The sequence below is a fragment of the Pelodiscus sinensis genome, chromosome 25, assembly GCF_052426305.1.
Source record: "Pelodiscus sinensis isolate ZL-2025 chromosome 25, ASM5242630v1, whole genome shotgun sequence".
Classification (NCBI taxonomy): Eukaryota; Metazoa; Chordata; order Testudines; family Trionychidae; genus Pelodiscus; species Pelodiscus sinensis.
The window spans coordinates 15,333,799-15,356,199 of NC_143076.1; the positions used below are offsets into that span (position 1 = coordinate 15,333,799).

The following is a 22,401-nucleotide window of genomic DNA, read 5'->3' on the forward strand; positions in this document are numbered from 1 at the left end:
GGGCAGCTTATTCTACTCAACACTATATAACTTTTAGCAATCCCAGTTGGAATGAATCAAGGTTGATCCAATGAAGAGAATAGAGTGACACCATCCTCTAAAAACTGAGGATCTGACCCCTTTCTTAGGGGTTCTGCACTGGAAAACAGACATGCCCTAAAAGCCAAGGCTTTTAAGCCTCATCTTTCAATTAGTTAATAAAAACATACAGATCATTCCGGTATCAAATGCTACTTTTAGGCAATAATTTAACAGTACCAACACCCCCATCACTTTCATGACACTACATGATAAGGTAATGTATAAGATGTACCTTTGGGGTATCGACTCTCTCTTCCTCCATAAATGCTGATTCTACTTGGCAGCTAGCAGGGGGAAAGGAGAAGGCTTCTGCAGCTGAGGGTGGGGGGAGGCCCGGAGACCTCAGCAGCCTTACATTCTGTGAACGCAGGCTCACAGGGGGCACCACGGCTTGCGTCTATGAGATATAAAAAACAAAACAGTCTTAGGGCAAAGAGGAATCATGAACAATGAGAACAAAAAGATAATTGCAAACACGAAGCTGGTGGCAGGGGCTCCCCTGAGGAGCCTAGATTTTTCTGCTTGTCACTACATGATAAGGCAGGAGGGTTGGTACTAGTGAGGCTTTTGTCATGTTTGATAAAAGGAGAGAAGTGCTTGAGCTAAATTCCTTCAAGGTCATTGGCATACAAACGTCATTAATATTAAAACCATAGTACGGCTCAAAAGTAGGTGGTGAGATTTACTGCCTTGACCTTCATACAGAAACATGGCCTTGCAGGCTTAAGACTTAAGAATTTATTTAGTAAATAGAAAAATGTACGTTTCTGAACAAGCAGCATCTCTTCACTGAAGATGTTAGTGTGTAGTCGTTTATCTGATTAACCGGTAAGTCTGGGCTCATCAGTTAATCCTAATGATTACACTCTCTCACTCACTCACTCACTCACTCACTCACTCACTCACTCACTCACTCACTCACTCACTCTGCTGCCTCTGTATTGCTGTTCGCCCCCATACCCCACACTGCTCCTCCTTTTAGTTCCCAGCAAAATCCAACCAACCATTTCTTCAGTTACACACCTGAGCAATGCCAGGTAAATCTGCTACTGCTACATAACATTGAACACAGTAAGGATATAGAGAACATTGCACCTATGCAAACATTGGGTTACTGTGGCAATAAAACAGAAGACTGCTTCATACAGCATACTAAAGATATGAAGGGATTATTTTGTGATTTTTCTTTTTCATTTGTCAGACTCCATCTGCTGTACTAATGAGTCACAGGTAGAGCAAGAGTTACAGGTTCATCAGAATTCAATTTTTTTTTATAATGGGAATAGGTTTCTAGAATAATTTAAAACAAGATCCACATGGTCAAATACAAAGTCCATCCTGGAAAAGAGTAAAGAACGATCAACTTCTCAGAGTATCCGGGGTAAAATTCTGGGTGCATCAAGCCAATGAGAATTTTGGCACTGACTTCAGGGGGGCCAGAATTTCCCTTCTCTTGGAATTGAGACAAATGGCATAATCCGCAGGGTGGGTGTTCTCTTTTAAAGTGACTAGTGCTATGGCTGAGATCGGTGTGACTCATGCGATACTCAGAATGCCATGGATGAGAACTGAATTTAACCAAATGTTACCTGGCCAAAGGTAACTTCACTCAGTAAGCAGCTGAGGGTTAGTAGGCATGGGAATTAGATATGCCACTGTGCTACGCTTGGAAATAAGACCACCCCTCACAGCAACATCGGAGCTAGGTTGACTGAATTCTTCCACTGTCCCTGAAGAACTTAGAGGCAACTCTCCCATAGCCAGCCCGGTATGTAGTGTGATCATCAGTCACGGCTGTGCGTAGCAGGCACAGACTGATCATGCCATTACACATGCATGGGCCAAGCAAGCAAATCAAGTGTTTACAAAAACACAAAGTTCCACACAAAAATATTAATCAGAGAGATCATGGGAATCCTAAACACAAACAAGGATCTAGTAACTTCTCATGTTTTACCATCCACATGTTGATATGGTATTCAAAAGGCTAGAATAGAGGTGGGGGCAATAATTTTAAAAAAGGGGCCACTTCACAAATTTCAGAAGTGGCCCCAGGTGGCCCTAGAAGAGGCAGGGCCTCAGACAGAAGGGGTGAGGCCAGGAGACTTCTCATGCTTCCCCTTTACCCCTGATTGGCCTGAAGGTGGAGGAGCACATGAAGTCTTTGCCTCTCTCTGTCCCCAGCCCCATCAGTCCCTCGCCCTGCCAGGGATGCATGGTGACTAGAGAGAACCACCGGCTATTTTAAAACAGATGGCGTTTCTCTCTAGCTGTCGCATGCCCTTGGCAGGGGGAGGAGACTTTGCGTGCTCCTCCCACCCGCAGGCCAATCAGGGCTTGGGGGCAGAGAGGAGCAGGCAAAGTCTCTCTTCACCTGCCCCTGCCCTGCCAGAGGCACACAGTGGCTAGAGAGAACTGCCAGCTGTTTTAAAAGAGCTGGCGGTTCCCTCTGATGCCTTGTACCCCTTGCGGGAGGAGACGTTGCACGCTCCCCCATCCCCAGGTCTCATCTGGCCTGGGGGCAGGGACGTGGTAGGGCAGCCATGGGCCAGATCCGGCTCCAGAGGCACTCTTGCCCACCCTTGGGCTATAAAGTGCATAGCCGTTTCTACCTCAGGGCTCCCCTATCTACAGCTGAACAAGTGGCAGCCTTGGTGGGAATATTAGTAAAGTTCCATAGCACAAACACTGCAAGCACCAACCATTTGTGTGCTAGAGATCTCCACACTAGCCTGGATGACTTTTAAACCATCAAGGGATTTACAAATGTGTTCATTTGGATTAGCTGTATCTGACCTGTGTTTGCAAAGCTCATACAGTTTCTGCCTTCCTCTTCAGGAGAATGCAAAACAAAATGTATTACAATTAGCTCCCAGAGCACCATCACTGCTCTGATTCTTCCTGGAAAAGTGTAATGCAAGAAGCCAGGTAGCTAGAGACGCAGACACAAGTAGACATAACAGTACACTGAGGACCAACAACTTGACAGCACGTATATATATTCAATACCACTAAAAGCTGACAGTATGAATCATCCTAGGTCAATTATTTTCAACTAGGCATTAAAGATAATATTTTTGCTCTTTAATGAAACAACAAGAAACACTGTAAAAGGAACTCTAAGGGAATTATTGGAATTAGGGATGTTAGATAGAGAGGAATAGAAAAGTCGACTGATTGCATGAATTCTTAGCAGTTAGTCGACTATTCTATAGACCAGTGTTTCTTAAACTTTTTGAGACCATGGAACACCAAACAATAATAATTTTTTTATGCGAAACACCTATGGACATTTTCTTCAGAAAAAACTTGTTTTCACACACAAAAAGACAAAAACAAAGAAGTAACAAAAACGAAGAAGAGGTCGCGACACACCTGCAAGTTGTTCACGGAACACCAGTGTTCCGTGGAACATAGTTTAAGAAACACTGCTATAGACCCTTGGGCTGGGGCTGGCAGCCAGTGCAATCCGGCCCCGGTCACAGTGCATCCCTTGCCACCGCATGCTGCTGCCTCTGTATCAGGCAAGAGCCAGCTCCCCTCGCGGACCAGCTGCCTGCTACCCCGCATCCAGAGGCAGCAGCACGGAATGGGAACAGCCCCTGTCCACAGAGGTCTGAGCTCCTCAAGGACAGAGGCTACTGAGGGAGGGAAGGGAGAGGCTGTTGCGAAGCAGCCTCTGTCCACAGTGGCCTGGGACTTCACGTCTGGCTTCGCTGCATTCTCCTATGTCTCCCCCTCTTCCCCGCACTGCTACCTATGATAGTGGCAGCAGCACGGGGTCGGGAGGCAGCACCGGTTCCTGATTCCCACCTGCACCCTACTGCCTCTGACAGAGGCAGAAAGGAGGAGGGAAATGTGAGTAGTCGACTAGATTAACTGAGAAGCCTTGGCTTTTCAGACAGTAGTCTAGACTCTAGACAACTACTCGTTCACATCCCTAATGGGGGGGAGGGGGGAGATAAACTGTCCATGACCTTTTTGTTTGGAGGAAGTAACTAGGGAATAAAGTGATCAAGTAGCAAGCATTCCTCAGAGCCTGTACTGAATCCATCAATTTTGGAAGCATAAATGAAGAAGATACTGAGTAGATTGCCCCTTGTGAGTGTGATAAAATGCATGTGACATCTTTGAAATTCACATCTATTAGTTAATCATCATACTGGTTCTACTCACACAGAGGTGCTGGAAAACCTCAAAGGGAATCATTTACAGTATTCAGCCACTGGTGCTACAGGACTGTTAGCAAAACCAGACTCCTGACCACATGTCTCAGGAGATTCTCATGCTGGTCTTCACAGAAAAAACATTGCATTTAGTGTGAGGTGTACACACTGTTCAGATACTAAGTATAGTAAACTTCCGATAATCCGGCACCTTTAGGATCCAGGGGGTGCCAGATTATCAGATATTCTGGACTATCGGAAGGGGGGGGACTATCAGGGGTCTGGGGTGGGGTGGGAGGGATGGGGGGGCAGCGCAGCAGCACCCCAGCTGCTCTGCCCCGGGCTTCCCCGAGTTAGCCGCTGGTCAGTTTCAGCAGCGGCTAACTTGGGGAAGTCTGGGGCAGAGCAGCTGGGGTGCTGCCGGGTTGGTCCAGCAGCACCGAGGGGCAGTGCTACGGGACCAACCCAGCACCCCAGCTGCTCTGCCCTGGGCGTCCCCAAGTCAGGCGCTGCTGAAACTGACCAGTGGCTGACTTGGGGAAACCCGAGGCAGAGCAGCTCCAATTGTCCAGCTGCCTGGAGCACTTCCAGGTTCCAGGTGGTGCCGGACTAGCAGGAGTGCTGGACCACTGGATGCCGGACAACTGGAGTTCTACTGTACATGAAGACAGTGGTATCTGCTGCTTAGCTACCATGTGCCTTAGATAACTAAATCAGACAGAGCAATGCTAGAGATTTGTCCTGGGTATCATCTCACTTCTCCAGACTTAACTACAAATAGAATGCACAGCTGAACAGCAGCAGTGGGGAAAGCTAAGGTTAATTTACAAAAGGTCCCGAGAGAAAAAGGTGTAAGAACACCGAACAAAGTGTACAGGTAGTTCATCAGTCCCCATCTTAACACTAACTCCTTTCACTCATCTCTAAATAATCCCCTGTAAATTTAGCTGCTCATGAGCAAATTACATTCAAGGTGGCTGGAGCACAGAGAAGTGTGCAGAATTGCTGAGCTGATGGAGAAAGACAAACTTTTTAATTGCTTCAGAGGGGTAGCCGAGTTAGTCTGTAAAATGAAAAACTTAAAAAACAACGAATAGTATAATACCTTAAAGACTAACAAAACATGCAGATAGTATGAGCTTTTGTGGGCAAAACTCACTTCTTCAGATGACAATAAAGAATGCCAAATCCTCAGTAAAGCAAAAACTTCCCATTACAAATTAGCACAACAGCACACTTTTCCTGTGCATGTTCCCCAAAAGCTGCCCTTGGAATATTCGGGGTAAACAACTACTCAAGCAATGAACTGGAGATTAAGGCTAAAACTCCCTGTCTCCAGTAACCCTGAGGACAAGTGAAATCATCTTTGGTAGCATAAGCCCCCGAGTACAAAGTCAGGCCACTCCAATTTGCTATGGTCTGTTCACCTAAGGTAGGAAGCAAGATCCTACATCAAGAAGGAGAACTCAGTGTGCACACACAGGCCATGAAGTTTGGGTGAGTCACTGCAGGGAGTAGCTCTGGTACAGTCAGACCTTAAGTTCCCTCTAAGCCGCGAGGCCATGCAATGGGCTATAAAGGGTATGTGTAGGTGTGCGGTCACAAGGATCTGGAGAGCAGAGAGGTAGGGGATGGTCAGGGAGGGGAGCAAATTGGGAGGTGCTGCCAGCAGGGAGTGTCCTCTGACCCAAGACCTGGGGGAGTTTGCACTCCAAACCCTCATCCACAGCTCCACCTCAGAGCTGGGATCCCCAGCCAGAACCCTCACTTTCCCGCATCTTCTGCCCAATCCTCTGCCCTAACTGTGAGCTGCCTCCTGCACCCCAAGCCCATCATTCCAGCCCTCCCCAGAGAGCCCTCCCCCCACCACTCTAACCCTCTGCCCACCTTCCTCCCACACTATAAACCCCACAGTGCCACACCCTCCATATTGGTGCACATAATAAAATTCATTCCTCACATGGATAGAAAACAGAGGGAACATTGTCTCTCCAAGCACGTGACCCTAGCACTCACAAAATGAAACAGGAAAACTAGTCTGTCCCCAGGTGCCAGCCATTTAGGAACTGGCCCGTTTCCAAAGATTCCCATCCCGCTGCTTAGACAGACATACAGACAATTGGTCCCTAGTGTCTCACATGATTTGACATGAGCCACAACTCCAACAAGATGCATCACAAACAATGGTCTTATCAGATGATGGTTCTGAGCAGAGACAAATGCAATTCAGAAAAGCTTGGGATTCTGCAGACACGGGAAAGTGAGGGGTCCTGTGACAAAGGGCTCACAGGAATGTAGGGCTTTCTGAAACAAGAACATTTTGTGCAGTCATCAGTCCCATCTCTGCCGGGAATGAGGGGTTACCTTGGCGACAGTTTGTTCAGCAATAGTGCTTGGCCGACGCTGACGAGCATCAAGTCTCTGCTCCACAGGGAAGCTACTCCGATGTGACTTGAGTCTCTCCACTAACAGGTAATAGATAGCAGCAAAGTGGTTATAACTCTTGTTCTGCAGAGACTGAAAAGAGAAACATAAGGGTCTAAATGCAGCCGACAATGTGAATCTCTCCTAGGGGAGGGGAAACCTGAGCCTCCATTCCTCAAAAACCACAAAATAAGGAAGTAGGAGAAAAACCTTGCTTTTATCAAAACTAAACACTTAAAGGGTGAGGGGGACTCAAGCAAGTGTCCATCTGGGGAAAGTTTCAAGCCAATATGGCCTTGCAGAGAGCATGTCACCTCTGAGGCTCAATGGTTCTTAAATGAAGAAGACCAGGTTGTTGCAGCTGCATGTGGGCGCCTACATCCAGCACTAGTGCTCACTGAGTTCCTATTTGCAGTGATAGTTGGTGTCTGTAACCCCCATGCCATTTTGAGCCCTTTAAAACTGTTTCTCAGTCCTCTGAGGGGAGCAAGCTCCATGACCTCGCTATACAGGGTTGGCAACTCCAAATCCTCACCGGTTCTTGGGACTGAGCTCGGGGGTGCCAGCGCACAGACTCAGCCCTTTCCGGCAGGAAGTGTTAATGGTGCAGCCTCCACACTTGCTAAAAATACCATCCGTTCTAAGGAAATGAGCATGCGGAGTCCTGAGGGAGTCTTTTGAGCAGTCTGGTAAGAGGCGCGATTTGGAATCCAAGAGAGAAAGACAGTCAGCACTTGCTGCTCTTATGCTTCCTTCTGACTTTCACATCCTCATTCTCTCAGAAGTGTCAGAACATGCTACTTTGCTTCTGATTTTGCCCTTTTCCATAGGCCATCAATGCTTTCCCCAATACCATCCCATGAATCTAATGGAGCAGAAACCAACAAAGCTCCTCTGCTTTGCTTTTCTGCCTAAGAATCAGCTTTATAGTCAACACAGGATTTGGGGGAGGAGGTGGAAAGGGAGCCTATAAGAGGCAAGTTTCTGCATCCCAACAGGAGATTTTACAGGGCTATTACTTTACAAGGTCTGCAGCCTGGAAAGTCCCACTAGAATTATTCACAGGCACTGCAGTTTGTTCTGTGATCCGCTATAAGAAATTGCAACCCCAAATGCTTGCAAGTGCATATTAGCTCACATAAAAATACCAGCCAATAATTAATCAGTGAACCACCTCCCAGTTCTGGAGGTCCTGGGATGCATGAAGTGAATTCATTAACCTTTCTCCTCTGGAGGCACAGTTCCAGTTGTAAGGCCCAGCACAAACAAAAGTTAATTAGGTGACTTCTTCCCAGGTCCCAGTTTTTACAGAAGCCTCACACATTTTGCTATAACTGGCAGTATCTGCACCATAGAAGCCTAGCGGCTGATAAGCCTCCAGGAAAACCTTTTTAAGAGACATTCCCATTCCTTTGATCTCTCTTATTTATCAGTTACAAGGACTTGCGGCCAAAGGTGGCTAGAGCAGTTGTTGCAAATGGCAGGATTCTTAAACCTCCCAGATGCTGGAATATATCTTCCATAACTTGCCTTCCCTTGCTATGGTCTGTGCAGCTGGTACTAGAGCAGCAGCTTGACTTTGCTGTGAGAGTAACAAAAAGAATATTATGGGTAAACTCTAGATTAATTAAGAAGAGCAAATGGGCTCCCTCTGGGGTTGTATCTCAGTGGAAGGTCTCTTTTACCTCAATAGTTTTCTGTTGGTCTATTCCCAGGCTGTGCATCAGCCGCAAAACCTGCTCATTATACTCTCCGATGGAAGGCTCGTTCTCCTGTCCTGGTGGATAGAGAATGGGTCTCTGCACAGGAACTTCTATTAGCATCCATTTATGCTCCTTAATCTGAGCAACTGACAATCTCTTGGCTGGGTCTAGGACCAGCATTCTCCTGATCAGATGCTCACACTCTGTTGGGATAAAAATAAAGTAAGAAAAGGGAACAATCTACAAACTCCTGGCAAAGAGACTACAGTGCGCACATACTGTATTAATCTGAAACTGCTCGATGAAGAGCAACAACAGAAAACAGTTACTTCTACCTAATGTTTCCTCATTGTCTATGATCAAGAGTGACAGAGAAAGACCCAACAATCGGATCAGTTATACAAGGAAAAGATACGACAGTTTTACAACAACAACATGTCAGTGTACCACATCCTTGGTGTATGGACTGGTTATGTGGTTTGTGGCACTTTTCTTGGGGTTTGCTTGTTTGTGTTTTGCTTTTGTTTCAAAGATGCAGTCAAAAGACACAGGAAAACCCAATCTGCATTATGTTAAAATTATGGTGATTTTCTTTTCCCTGTGTTTGCTTTTCACACTAAAATGAACGTTTGTTTTGTTGCCTTGGAGAATGAAAAGTACCTGCTGTTTGACTTAGTCCCAAGTAGGAAATGGAACTCTCCTCTTCCTCTACCATCATATTCATTGCTCAGTAATGACCTAGTTGTCTTGTCCCCCAGCTGCAGTTTAAGAGTTTCGTTTAATCAGAACTTAAAATCCCCAAAGCATAAGGACAAATATATTACCTTCTGACATGAAATAAGGAATCCTGAATCTTCCTTCCAGAACCCGTTGTCTCAGAATAGGAAGCGTAGGTCCATCAAAAGGTAATGCTCCACAGACTAGGACATAAAGAACTACACCCATGCTCTGCAAGACAGAGAACATTTCTGCTATTACCATTCAGAGCCACACAAGCACTCTCTGCTCTGAGATTTGCTCGTGAAACTGCAGGCTATCACTGAACAAATTAAAAGTTGTTTCTACTTTCTGCAGAAACAGTGTTAAAGAAAAAGGAGTCACATACACCTGAAAATCCCTAAACTGTAAGACCTCAGCTAACCCAAAATGGCTAAGTTTGCAAGTGCCTTTGGCTTACACGTAGGCAATGCTGCTGTGGTTACTGAACTAAAGACTCTGGCTGCGAGTGCAAAGCTCCATACCGGTGACTGAACGGTACATGAAAAATGAGCCTTTGCCTCAAGATTTAAAGTCACTCTTGACTACATCTGAGTATGTTCAAACGAAAAGCCTTCCCCAAATTCCAGTTGTTCACAACACAGAAACCTCAACCTTTCCTTTTCAGTGGCTTGCAAAGATTTAAGGGAATAACCCCATGATGTTTACATGAACTGTGACGGCAGTGATTCTGCACAGCAAGGCCCTTTAGAGGGATTACGTAAGACGTGAAAAAGAGATACGCGACCAGAACAATAGCTTGAAGCCAACTGTCAGTTTCATTTCTGAACTGGTGTGTGTCAATGGGCAATCTAAGTGCAATCAGTAAGCAAAATTTGCAGAAGAAGGTAATGCCATATGGAATTAAATGACAATACTGTACCAGGCCCTAGGGACATGAGTCTGTATGGGAAGACATGGCACTAGGTGTCTCAAGGAAAAGGACAAAAACATTCTAAATACACACCAAAAATGTGTCAGTATACTGCAATTTTAAAACGATAGATATTAAAATTAATTGTCTTTCTCCATTTATCTGCCAAATCCTGAATTGAGGATGGTCTTCTTCCTTTGAACAAAGCTTTTTTAGAGACCATTCCCATTTAGCTGCTGTAGCAGTTGTCAGCTGTAGCAGAAGACAGGCAGTATCCTGAACTCAGGTCTTGGCAGGTTATGTGAAGGAGGAAACTGTTTTTCTGATGTTTTACTTTACAACGTGAATACACTTGTGATGTTTTTGATAGTGAGTGGAGATTAGGGATGTTAGAGTTTAACCAATCAAACAGTCAACCGCTAAGCATTAGCTTATTGGTTAACCTTACAAATTAAACTCTCAGCCAGCACGGGAGCTCAGAGGTCTGGCAGCCCACGGAGTGTTTAACCGTGTAACCGATTGAAATTCAATTGGTTTACATGGTTAATTAAAAAATTAAATTTCCATTCCTAGCCGAGCCCTTAAACAGCTTTACCAAAACTGTGCAATTCACTTTTCTCAAACACCGCTCCTGTTATTTTGAACCTTGTGCAAGGTTGGAGAATAATGGATTCATTTGGCAGCTGCAGGATAATATAACCTTTGCTCATTAAAAATGAGTGTTTAGAAGGACAGTGTTTATTTACTAAAACAACATGGATCTCTGTAAATGAGCAGCTGCAATGTGAATGTCTATGCAGTCCCTTGCTTGCAAACTGAGCTTACTCAGAAATTAATCTGCATCTCTCACGTGTATGCAGTATTAGCAAGTGCGCTTCTGGCACCAAAGCACAGACTGATGAATTGTACTGTATCTTTGGGTGCTTTAGAATACGGACACATCATCATCAAGACCAGACCACTAAAACCAGATTAAAAACAAGAATGAAAAGTCACATGTCTGACAGTGCACTGAAGAGAGCAAGGAACTCTGCTCAGTGTGTTTTTCTCCCTCCTTCATTTCATGCCATTTTGATTGTTCTCTCTGTCCTCTTCTATTAGAGTAACAGCCAGGGAAACACACACACAAATTCAACAATATGCACTTGCCTGCAGCACAATGGCATGGGGCACATAGCTTCTCTCTCTCAACTCAGAGAGAGGGCAGCCAGCAGCTTTGAGTTAGTGACTCAGACTCATTAACAATTTACATCTTGAACTCCCTGCAGGAGAAGGAAGTCGTGCAGTGAAGCAGGGACATTCATGCAAAGAACCTATTCAGAGTCTCACATTCAGCAAGGAATAGTGACAGCTTTTTGATTTAGCTAAATTATTTTTTGCAATGACTTGATGTGCACCTACCATGTGACCTTAATGTCAATCTGGAATTCAAAATGACTTTACAAACAATCTCCTAGGCTTCAAAACAATTGGGCCCTCAGGTCATTGCATGACTTGGTCTAGGAAAAAAAGCCAGAGGGGAACAGCTTGTCTTGTGGCCTAAATGAAAATTCAGAGGGGATTACAATGTTAAAAATGTCTAACAGGTGGTTTTAATCTAATACATAAAAAGGTACCCAGATATCCAGTTGAGGTCCTTCATACTGCTGTCCTTCAAAGACTTCCGGAGCTGCATACGGGGGGCTTCCACACCAGGTGGTCAGAGGCTCACCACTTTTATAGAAATTTCCAAACCCAAAATCTATAAGGGGGGAAAATAAACATATTTCAACACATCTACATTTTAACAGCTACATCCACCAATGACCTGGTGCTGATAAGCACTGACTGGGCCCAAAAGCCCACTTTTTTTTCATAACTCTAGATTTCCTGCAGCAACCCAAAACAGTTAGGCTGTGTCTACACTGGGCCACTTATTCCGGAAAATCAGCCGCTTTTCCGGAATAATCTGCGAGCTGTCTACACTGGCCCTTGAATTTCCGGAAAAGCAACGATGCTCTACTGTACAAAATCAGCCGCTATTCCAGAAAAACTATTCTGCTCCCGCTCGGGCATAAGTCCTTATTCCGGAACACTGTTCCAGAAAAGGGCCAGTGTAGACAGCCCAGTAGTCATTTCCGAAAAAAAGCCCCGATCGCGAAAATGGCAATCGGGGTTCTTTTCCGGAAAAGCGCGCCTACATTGGCCACAGGCGCTTTTCCGGAAAAAGAGCTTTTCCGGAAAAGCAGCCTGCCAATGTAGACACGCCTTTTCCGGAAAAACTGAAAATGGAATAGTATTCTGGTTTTAAGCATTTCCGGAAATTCATGCCAGTGTAGACACAGCCTTACTGTTTTTCATTCACAGTACAGGTGAACTGCATAAGAGTAACTGCATAACTAGATTTGTCCTCAACCAGCAAAATGCAGTGGTTAATTTCTACCATTGGGGTAAATCTGGGATTATAACAATGTAATCATCTAATTAAGCGAGAGAGTGGCTGTGTGTGCTGAGCTTCTTACTCACATATGCATGCCTGAGATTCAATACTGAATCTGAGAGGCTCCTTGGGGTACAACAAACACTGACAACTATGGCATCAATTTAGCCAGAGTTCCAAAAGCCTCCACAAATAGCAAGTAGGTGAAAACACACAGGGCCTTGTATTGGTGAGAAACCCTGTCACTGGCCCTTCTACAAATCTTTATTGCTAAAAGGGGGCTTCACAACGGAACACGCACTTTGGGACAACTCCGCAATTTAAAAAGTGTTCTTCATGGTCTAAAAAAGTGACCTCATTTTGGAACTTTTAAATCTTAAATGCAATCCTAAACAATTCAAAATCCAAAATGCCCAGGTAACTGCTTAGTGAGACTTAATTCATAATAAATCAGTAAAAAAACAGTTTCAGGTTCTACACAACTTCTCCCCACAGTTATTTTCCAGTTTATGTAGTTTTACTATCATATTTTTCCACTATCTAAAAAAATACTAAACAGAGCAGATAAATTACTGACTATAATAAAGGTTATTATTATAACACTAATACCTCAAGGCTCCTTTCCATTATGCACTGTATGTACACATCAGTGCCTTGAAGGGTTTAAAGTCTAAACAGACTACACTGACAAAGGGAGGGGAACCAGAAGCTCAGAGAGAGAAAGTGATTTGCTCAAGGGCACACAGCTGGTCAGTGGCAGAACATAAGTCCAGGATCACTGATGGGAGAGGAAGGGAGAGAGAAGGAGGCAGTTGCCCTGGGCCCTTTGAAATGCAGCTGGAGCCCCGGGCAATACTGAAGGGCTGGCTGGGGGAGGCTAGCTCCCATCCTTCTGCCCAAGGCTCCACCCCTTCTGGGGTCCTGAATCTGGGCCACCTCCTACCTTGACCAGGGCCTCAGGAAGTCTGTCGGACATCCTGCTTAACACACACAACCTTGGTTTCCTGAGTCCTAGTCCAATAACCTATCTGTTGGGAAATGCTGCCTTGGCCATTGTGGAGAGTGTTCCCAGTGGAAGCCATGTACAAAGGATCCCACCTGTGGGCCACGTGTTGAGCCCCACGTAAACCCAAACCGCGCTGTGGGCTGCAAACAAATGGGCTGCAGGCCTCATGCGGCCCCACATGTTGAGTAGCCCTGGTCTACAAATTTGTATACACAGAGTCAATCCCTTAGCTCTCTCTAAAAGTGCAGTTTCAAAAAGTTCAATGAACAGAAGCCAGTATTTTAAGTTTCTCATGTTGACCTGGCTGACTGTCAATTTCATTTTAATTTTACAAATATTTCATGTAGCTATTTTAGTTAAAAGCAATTTTAAACAAAAGCAAACTTGATTTTAAAAAACTTGAGAAAGTTTAAATTAAAAAAATGCATATGTTTGTTTTGTTAAAATATTATGTTGGCGAAGAAAAAATTCAGAATATATATCATTATTTTTTAATTAAATAAAACAATTTAAAATGTCTGTCTGGAGATGCTCGCCTCCTAATACAGCAAGACAAAAAAATCCTCCAAATATTAATGATTAACCTGTTGAATTGGAGACAACTTGCCTCCTAATGACTTCATAAATATTTGCTTCAATTACCTTTGGTAAACGAAAGAACCAATCATTCATTTTTTGATATAGCTATAAAACTAACCTGAAAAGTTTTCAAAAGGAAACACTGTTTAAAAATGTATAGTGCATACCTTCTAATAATGAAACCTACATCTATCTCTGAATTGTGAAGAATATGTATTAAGGATATCAGAACCAGCAAGAATGCACTTTTATGTAGAAAACCATGATTAAATTGAGTCTACCTGACCCGTGATTCAAATCATGATTTAAATCAAATCCACCTTCCTTCCTCAGATTATTCTTTGTTCCAGCAGGCCCTGGTTAGGCTCTAGACTAGACATACTGCAACATAAGGCACAAGATGTTTGCTATGACTGCCATAGTACTTTGATGCTGAACGGATTCCACGCTTACCCTGCTATTGCATCTGCATGGATAAAAAGGGAAAAAAGGAACAAAAAGATTGTTTGCTGTTGCTTTCAAGTGGGGGAGGGAAGGAGGAGAAATTAGTGCTCTGTAGGATGCTGACAACATGTACACAGAACCTCCCGCTGCACTTTCTTGGTTCCATCGTGCACTGGAAATCTAACCCAGAATGCAAAGGGGCAGCAGGAACAGTGGGATAGCTACTCACAGTGCATCACTGTCAAAGTCAACAGTAGCCCCGTACTGGGGACACACAACATGGAAGTCTTGCACACAGTCCACCTACAACTTTACAAAATCAGGTGCTAAAAAAATCAATCTTCATAAATTTGACCTTATCTCGTAGCGTAGACAAGGCCTGAAGAAGCATCAAAACTTACTTAACACAAACATAAGAGGAGCCATACAGCGTTAGATCATCTAGCCCAATATCTTGTGTTCCAACGGTGGACAATAAAGTGCTAGAAGACAACACAAACTGGAAAAAAACCGAGAGAAAGTCCATTTGCTCCACTCTCTCACAGTTACAGTCATCATAGCAGTTACATGTATCAGTAGGTATAAAAGCATTCAGTGTAATTTTTAAGCTGATGTCCCTGGCAGGCATTGACTGGTGATTTGGACTTTGTCTCTGGAAAGGTTGCTTTTGCATAGCTATTAACTCTGACTTTAAAGAGAGCAGTTATGTGCCATGCACCTTGTCCGTGCATGTGCAGTGGACAGCCAGTTCTTTAACTAATGAATTACTAATTCAGGACAGCAGGGACAAAATAGACCCATGCTCAAAGTGCCACTAAGTAAAGAAATAAAGCAACGTGTAGGGAATGTTGTGTGTCCATTGCCACAGTACATGTTAACCCTCTAGCTGCTTGACTTCCATACACACATTTTCTGAACATCTTCAACACTGAACACAACTGATCGAATCTGCCTCTCTGCTGTTACTTCTAGCCTTCCTTTTTTTCTCCCTTTCCTCTGTCCACGCTTCACCCCCTTTCTAATTCATTCATACGTGGCTCAGTGCCTTCTACCATATTCTCTTTTATCATTCTCCCTCTTCCTCCTACACAGTTTCAAATTCTCTCTCTGAACCCCTTCCTTCAACAAAGCCATTCAGTGCTCACACACACCGTGGAGTTAACTATTTGATCAAATACTTTAAAAATAAACCTCCACTGCAATGCTTCTGCTCATTGCTTTTGAAATTCTGACTCCACTATGTCAGAGAAGGTTTTGACACTGACTTCAGTGGGGCCAGGATTTCTCCCTTGCTTTGTGAGGGAGATTTTTTTTTCCAGATACCACCAGAAGCATTAGGTCCTTGGGCCACGGACCATTCTGTACGGAGTAAAACACTGTTGGCACTTGAACAAAGAGGAAGAAAAACTCTGAGATGAAAGGGATAGCAGTAAAGGGAGTGGGATGGACGTATTTTTTGTTTAAAAGCCTTCCTGACAAAACCCAGCTTCAATATTAACTAGTGGGCTGTATTTCTGTAGGAAACTAAGGCCTGGTTGTGACATGAGTCAGGGTACAATCTAGACTGTTTAATAGTTGTGTTTCCATTGTTCTCCAATCTGGGGTGCCTTTGATATGGCTTTACTTTGAGAACTCACAAGGCACATTTTGTACAAAATTTATCATTCTCCAATAAAAAGAGTAGACTATACAGACTGTCATGCTGGTCTACATTAGAAAACTAAGTCAATTTAACTATATTAGTCACGTGTGGAAAAAACCCACACCTCTGAGCAGCATTGTTATGCTGACTTTGTTCACCAAGTAGACCGCTCTAATGTGATTAAAGAAGTAGCTACTGCCTCTCGCAAAGGTAGATTATATACACCAACAGGCGCATATCTTCCATTGGTATAGGCAGCATCCACATTTACGCACTACAGTAGAGCAGCAGCCAAGGTGTGCCGCTGTAGCATTTTAAATGTAGATAGGCCCTGAGACATGTAACATTAGCAGGTCACAGGCAATCTAAGGCCCACTATCCCATGTACCATTCAAAACAACTCCACGTACACTCAGTATTAGTCTAACTTGGTATTAGCCAATTTTAGCATCTCCCTGAAGTAATGATCCTGTTCATTTTTTCACAGAATAGTAAGTCATATGATAAAAGATTTCAGGTTATATAATTTCAGGTGATAAAGCTTTCCCTTCTAAGTAGCTGAGCTTTTAATATGTAACTATACACTGGTGTGACTTGAGGAATTTTGTGAAAGTCAACAGTGTTGATATACAGTAATCAGGCTGTTGATTTAGTCCTACCAACTGTTGAATACCTCAGAGGCATGTGAATACCATGTGGCCGTGATCAGCAGATAGCTGCACTGATAAACACTGTGGTTAGCAGACATTATACAAGCACCACTGATATCAGTTAATTTTGCTCTATTTGCACATATTGTAGTATGTTTGGGAAAGAACTCAGCTCTTGCCTCACATGACCTGTGCTAAAACCATTTAAAGACCTTGTAAGTCATAAGCACAGCAATGCAGTATGACTGTTACCTATATGAAAACACAAGCTAATTCCACAGGAAGAGGCACTGGCTCTTCAAAGTAAAACTAACTTATTCTTGATCTGGAGTGGCACATATGTGGTTAGACCTGCAAGATTTATTTTCAGTGTAAAGATATGTGCATTTTGCTAACAGAAAGCTACAAGATGCCCCTAGGGTGTGTCTATATTGTAGCTGGGAGTGAGCCTCCCACACTGAATAGACAGACAGAGATCCCCCGCAAAAACTTCTTGTGCAAAAGTGCGTTCACAGTACAAAAGCGCATCGCAAAAGCAATGTGCTTTTGCGCAAGAGAGTGTCCACACTGCATGGACAATCTTTTGCAAGAAAGCTCTGATTGCCATTAACAGAATGGCCATCAGAGCACCTCTTCAAGAACTTTTGCGCAAAAAGGAGTTATTCCTCGTAGAAAGAGGTATACCTACACCGCAAAAAGCCCTCTCTTCTGCCGTTCTACTGTACATTTTCTTGTGCAAAACATGCTTGAGGTGTGGACGCTCTGCGGGTTTTTGCACAAAAACCCTGTAGTATAGACGTAGCCTCAGAGTTTGTTTAATTGTCTCTATGTACTATAACACATCAATCAAGTGTGGGTTTTTTTGATGAAATTCAGCAGAACCAAGCAGAGAGGCAGAATAAAAATCTTAGTCAATAGGTCAACACAGATTTTTAAACAAGATTTCTGTAAGATCAGGGTAGTTGCAACATTTTTCATAGCGTAGATTACATCTTAATATAAAGACTGTCTCCTGGGCCCCCTACACTCCTATTAATGACTGTGTAGCACCAGTAGCAGCTACTGCTATTACTTGTGTATAAAGGAACATCCGCAAAATATTCAACTGTTTTGCTGTCTACTAATTAAATATAGTAGCTGGGAATAAAGAAAGCTAATGAATGCCATGTGGCCAGTCAGCTCTCTGTAGACCACAGTATTGGAATTATTACAGCAGGAAACATGTTTTAAGGTGATGCAAAAATAAGTAAATATTCACCCAGTATAACTATTCAAAAGGGAATTTATCCTATAAACTGGTCTTTTACTATGGCCTGTTTTGTGGCATATCTGGTCCACATGAACAGTTGAAATGTGTAGTTCAGTCATACTACAAACACAATCCCTTTAATTTCTTACTTGCCTTATTCTTCTCCTTCTACTCTCTCACTGTTATCTTGGGTTTGATACTAGACACAGACACAGGAAGTAAATGTCTAAATTAACTTACACTCAGACTAGTTCTGAACTGACCTTACTCCTGATTAAATGAAATTTAATACTATAAAAGTATTATAATTCCTTCTAGCCAAAAATTTCAGAAGCATTTATTATTGAGCTTGTCTGCCTTATAGGGGTTGTTTGGAGAAGTATCCCTATTTTACAGGTAAGGGATTTGAGGCAGAGATTAACGGTCTTGCCCAAGATCACACACTGAGTTAGTAACAGCTTAGATCAGAGTCCATCACGATAAATTGCTGATCATCTCCTACGCATAAAGCGGAAATCAGTGTCTCTCTCCTTAGAACCTTTGTCTGGATATTCTCAAGCGCAGAAACCAAGTGATATTCCTGAAATGCTGCTTTGCTCCACCCACTTACACTTAGATTCTGTTTCATTAAGTGGATTATGGGCGACCTTTCTATCCCCTCTGATTCACATGATATGCTCAGGGAACACCACACTCCAATGACTTCAACACCTGAGGACTCAAGGAGAACTGCCAAGTCCAGTTTCCTTTTATAAACATTAGCCTTGAGCCTTTTTGCTTAGCTGTAACCACATGATCCAACTTTCCCTACCTATTTATCATTGTCTCATGCAACTCTCACAAATTTATTTTCTTTTTATATAAGCCTGTTAGCAGCAAGATAGATGACATATAAAATGGCATGACCCAGACTGACAGAAGGACAAGATTAAAGGTAAGCATTTGATGGCATTTTTATTAGTAACCAAACACCACCAACCACCATCAAACACCTTAGAATTTGTTCTTTGATACTGCATTAAGTCACTCCCCCCTCAGATTAACTGTAGTCAACATTCCCACCAATAACAAAACAAACACTAGACACATCCCAGGGTTCTCTTGTTAGGAAACAAGAGTAAGATGTCAATAGATGGGCTGCCTTTGCCCCTTCTTCCACAATGCCCTGATGAATGGACTGCTCTCCCTCAGCTGATCCAGAAGGCTACTACTGCCTTCATCTCTATGCTGCAGACTCAACCTCTGTCAAAATGTCTACAAGAATATAGTCAGCTAACACTGGTTAAGTCAAAGGGGTATTTGAGGATTATGGCTTTTTATTGTGTGTGTAGGAAAATGTATAGATTTCAATTGTGTTTTATACTGCTCTTCTCTATTTCATATACTACTTATCTTCTTGGATAGCACTTCACATGACAGATTGTGTGTCCGTGTGTGTTTGAACAGCCCTAGTACACAGGTGGCTCTACCAGAATTCAAATACTAGAATATTTTCATTTTTATGGAAGAAAACAATTTGCTCTTGCTTCAAAACTCTGCATGTGCAAACACTGTAGGGGTTCCCTTCTATTGGTATTTAAGTATTGGATTAGGTATATAGCATGAGCCATCTTGATTATAAATCAAACAGACCATCTCATAAAACTGAAATGTAGCATAGGGTGGATTGACCATTGCTAAGAACCTTGGAATCAAGATTAGATTTCTTTCTAAAAGATACACTGTAGTGGAACCACAAATTACTAAGTATATGCAGAATTACTGGGTAACATCCTATAGTGTCTACCATGAGAGAAGTCAAATTAGATAATCACAATGCCACAATGCCTTTAAAATCCATGCATCCATCTGTTGGTCATTACATATTAATCATCTTCTCTGTGTCAGTGTTGTGCACAGTATTGTCAAATGGATAGAGGTCTGCAGAAAATATGGGAAATGTCCATTATTTTTATGAAGTGTCTATGGGACTTCATAGTTTTCCCTCTCACTGTTTGTTCATTGCTGCCACTTTGCTAGGAAGGGGTTCATTTATTTGCAGGGGAGGAGGGATAGCTCAGTGGTTTGAGCATTGGCTGGCTAAACCCAGGATTGTGAGTTCAATCCTTGAGGGGGCCATTCAGGGATCGGGGTAAATCTGTCAGGGATGTTACTTGGTCATACTGTGAGGACTGGACTTGATGACCTCTCAGGTTCCTTCCAGCTCTATGAGATAGTTAATTGTATAATATAATATATGGAGATATACCTAACTGAATGCTGGTCCTATAGACATGTTAAGGGACCTGCTGGATGTGGATGGACAATTATGTCTGACAACAATCCCTTTGCTACCTGAACCCAACGGAGGAGGGCACATATGTGAATGTAGCATGACTGGGACTCACTCTGGAGGAAAGAGCTAAGATGCTAGTGAGAGGGCAATATGAAGTCTGCTCTTCCAGCAAATGGAGTAATTCAATCTGGGACCAATGGGCAGGGAGAGGGTAGCTGGACTCAAGAAAGCGCTGTTTGACTGTCTTGCAGGTCAGGTCAAAGGGTCACCAGAGGCATGTAAATTAGACTACCTGACAGTCAATGAGGCATGTAAATTAGACTACCTGACATAGTCAATGAAGCCAGGATTTAAACATCCCCGGCTTCATTAAAATAAAAATGGCCACTGTGGTGTGCCGGCTCAGCTGATCGTCGGCACAGCGCAGCAGCAAAGACATGGATCGGTCGACAAGAGAAGCCTTTGTCGACCACTCCCTTATGCCTCGTGAAACGAGATTTACAGGAGCAGTCGACAAAAGCTTCCCTAGACATACTCAAAAAGAGTACATCTGCACAGCAAAACACTTGTGGAAGACAGTCTGAGCCCAAGTCAACTGATCTGGGCTAGTGGGGCCTGCGTTGCAAGATTAAAAATGGCAGGCTAGATATTTGTCAGCACCTGGGTAGATATTTGTCTGTCCCTCCCCTTTCGTTGGGTTTCAGAGGCTCCTCTCCTGCCAGAAACTGCCTGTCTTAACCCAGGAAATGGGATTCACTGCCACTTGTTTTTATTTTTTGGCTGTGTTGATGTACCCAGAGAGGCTCACCTAACTAAGCAAAGAGGAAATGGCAAGTTAGCAGAGAGAGATGCTATTTGGCATTGCATTACCACTTTCCTGAAATACTTTATTCAAGTTCACAAATAACATCTTGTTTTGAAAAGGCTTTACTGTATCACTGCAAACATTTGCTGGTTGCATTGCTCCTAAAAAGGGAAATCTTCAATGTGTCCAAGTTCATCGAATCACTTCAAGGAGTCACATTGAGAAACAGGTGCTGAGGCCAAGTATTCAGCCTTGGAGTCACAAGTATCTCTTCTTTAGGCAGAGGTCCTGGGTCTCCCCTATCACACACACTTCCAGAAAAAGCATATAAAGATCAGAGGCATAGCATGTATTGTGGATACATGACATCATTATATTTTGAAACCATGCAAAAAACTAGACAAGCTGGCCTGAAGGCACCCAAGGGGAGTGTCTTTTCAATGGCCTTATGGTACACTGTTAGCTGGAAGGGCAAAGGATCAACATCAACTTCAGCTGTATATCTGAACACAAAGAACAGCGTATAAAATTCACACTGCAATTTTTTTTCTCCATCTCTGAGACCAAACTATAACAAATAAGTTGTGATCAGCACTTAATAAAAAATACAGGTTGAACCTCTCTAGTCTGGCAATCTCTGGTTCAGCAACATCTGTGGTCCAGCATCATTTTATTTCGTGGGATGGCCACTTATCATGGGTGTGGCCAAGTTTCCTGCGGTGCCATAAAGTTAGTTTACAGCCACCCGTCCTAGCTCTCAGCATTTTGTGCTGTTATTTAGTTCTAATTTGGCCCTAAATGTCTTCTCAGAGCCCAGTAAGCAGTGGAAGTGTTGGTAATGCTGCTAGACAATATTGACCTCCTGTGGTGCGGCAAATTCTCTGGTTTGGCATTGGTTGGGTACTGAGGGTGCCAGACTAGTGAGGCTCAAACTGTAGTATAAGGGAAAAAACAAATAAACCCAATCACTGTTTCTCATTTGCCTTATTCCTATCACAGCCAGATTTGTGTTGTGAAATGTAATTCACTTTAACACAGTTTTTCTTCACACATTATTGGCTTAGCAACCTTGACAATACTTCAGGGGATGTGAGGCAATTTCTTCCCTCGGAAGCATTTTGCCATCTGTATAGGTGTCATTAAGTCTGAACTCTCCCCTCATTTATCTTGAATTTGTCAGATCAGCTAAGATCTCACAGTTTAAGCACTGCAGATACATACCAGTCTTTTGCCAGAACTGCAGTATTATTCAGTTGCCATATTAAGAATTTTCTATATTAGACCACAAGTAGTTTCAACAGGGTAAAATTACAGTGAATTGTCTTGCA

General features: G+C 43.2%; 1 protein-coding gene across 3 annotated transcripts in view; it reads right to left on the minus strand.

Annotated features, from left to right (window-relative positions):
- Positions 1-22,401, minus strand: part of SIK2 (salt inducible kinase 2) — a 120,642-nt gene that overhangs the window by 23,842 nt on the left and 74,399 nt on the right. For 2 of the 3 annotated variants that reach the window (XM_075909423.2, XM_025183679.3), the window contains 5 exons: positions 11,621-11,745; positions 9,199-9,322; positions 8,357-8,577; positions 6,612-6,764; positions 314-478 (listed from right to left, as the gene is read on the minus strand). In XM_075909423.2, coding sequence (XP_075765538.1) covers positions 314-478; positions 6,612-6,764; positions 8,357-8,577; positions 9,199-9,322; positions 11,621-11,745 — 788 coding nt within the window. Of the gene's footprint in view, positions 1-313; positions 479-6,611; positions 6,765-8,356; positions 8,578-9,198; positions 9,323-11,620; positions 11,746-14,853; positions 20,561-20,593; positions 21,313-22,401 lie in introns of those variants that run through there. The other variant, XM_089773390.1, reaches the window with a different exon arrangement.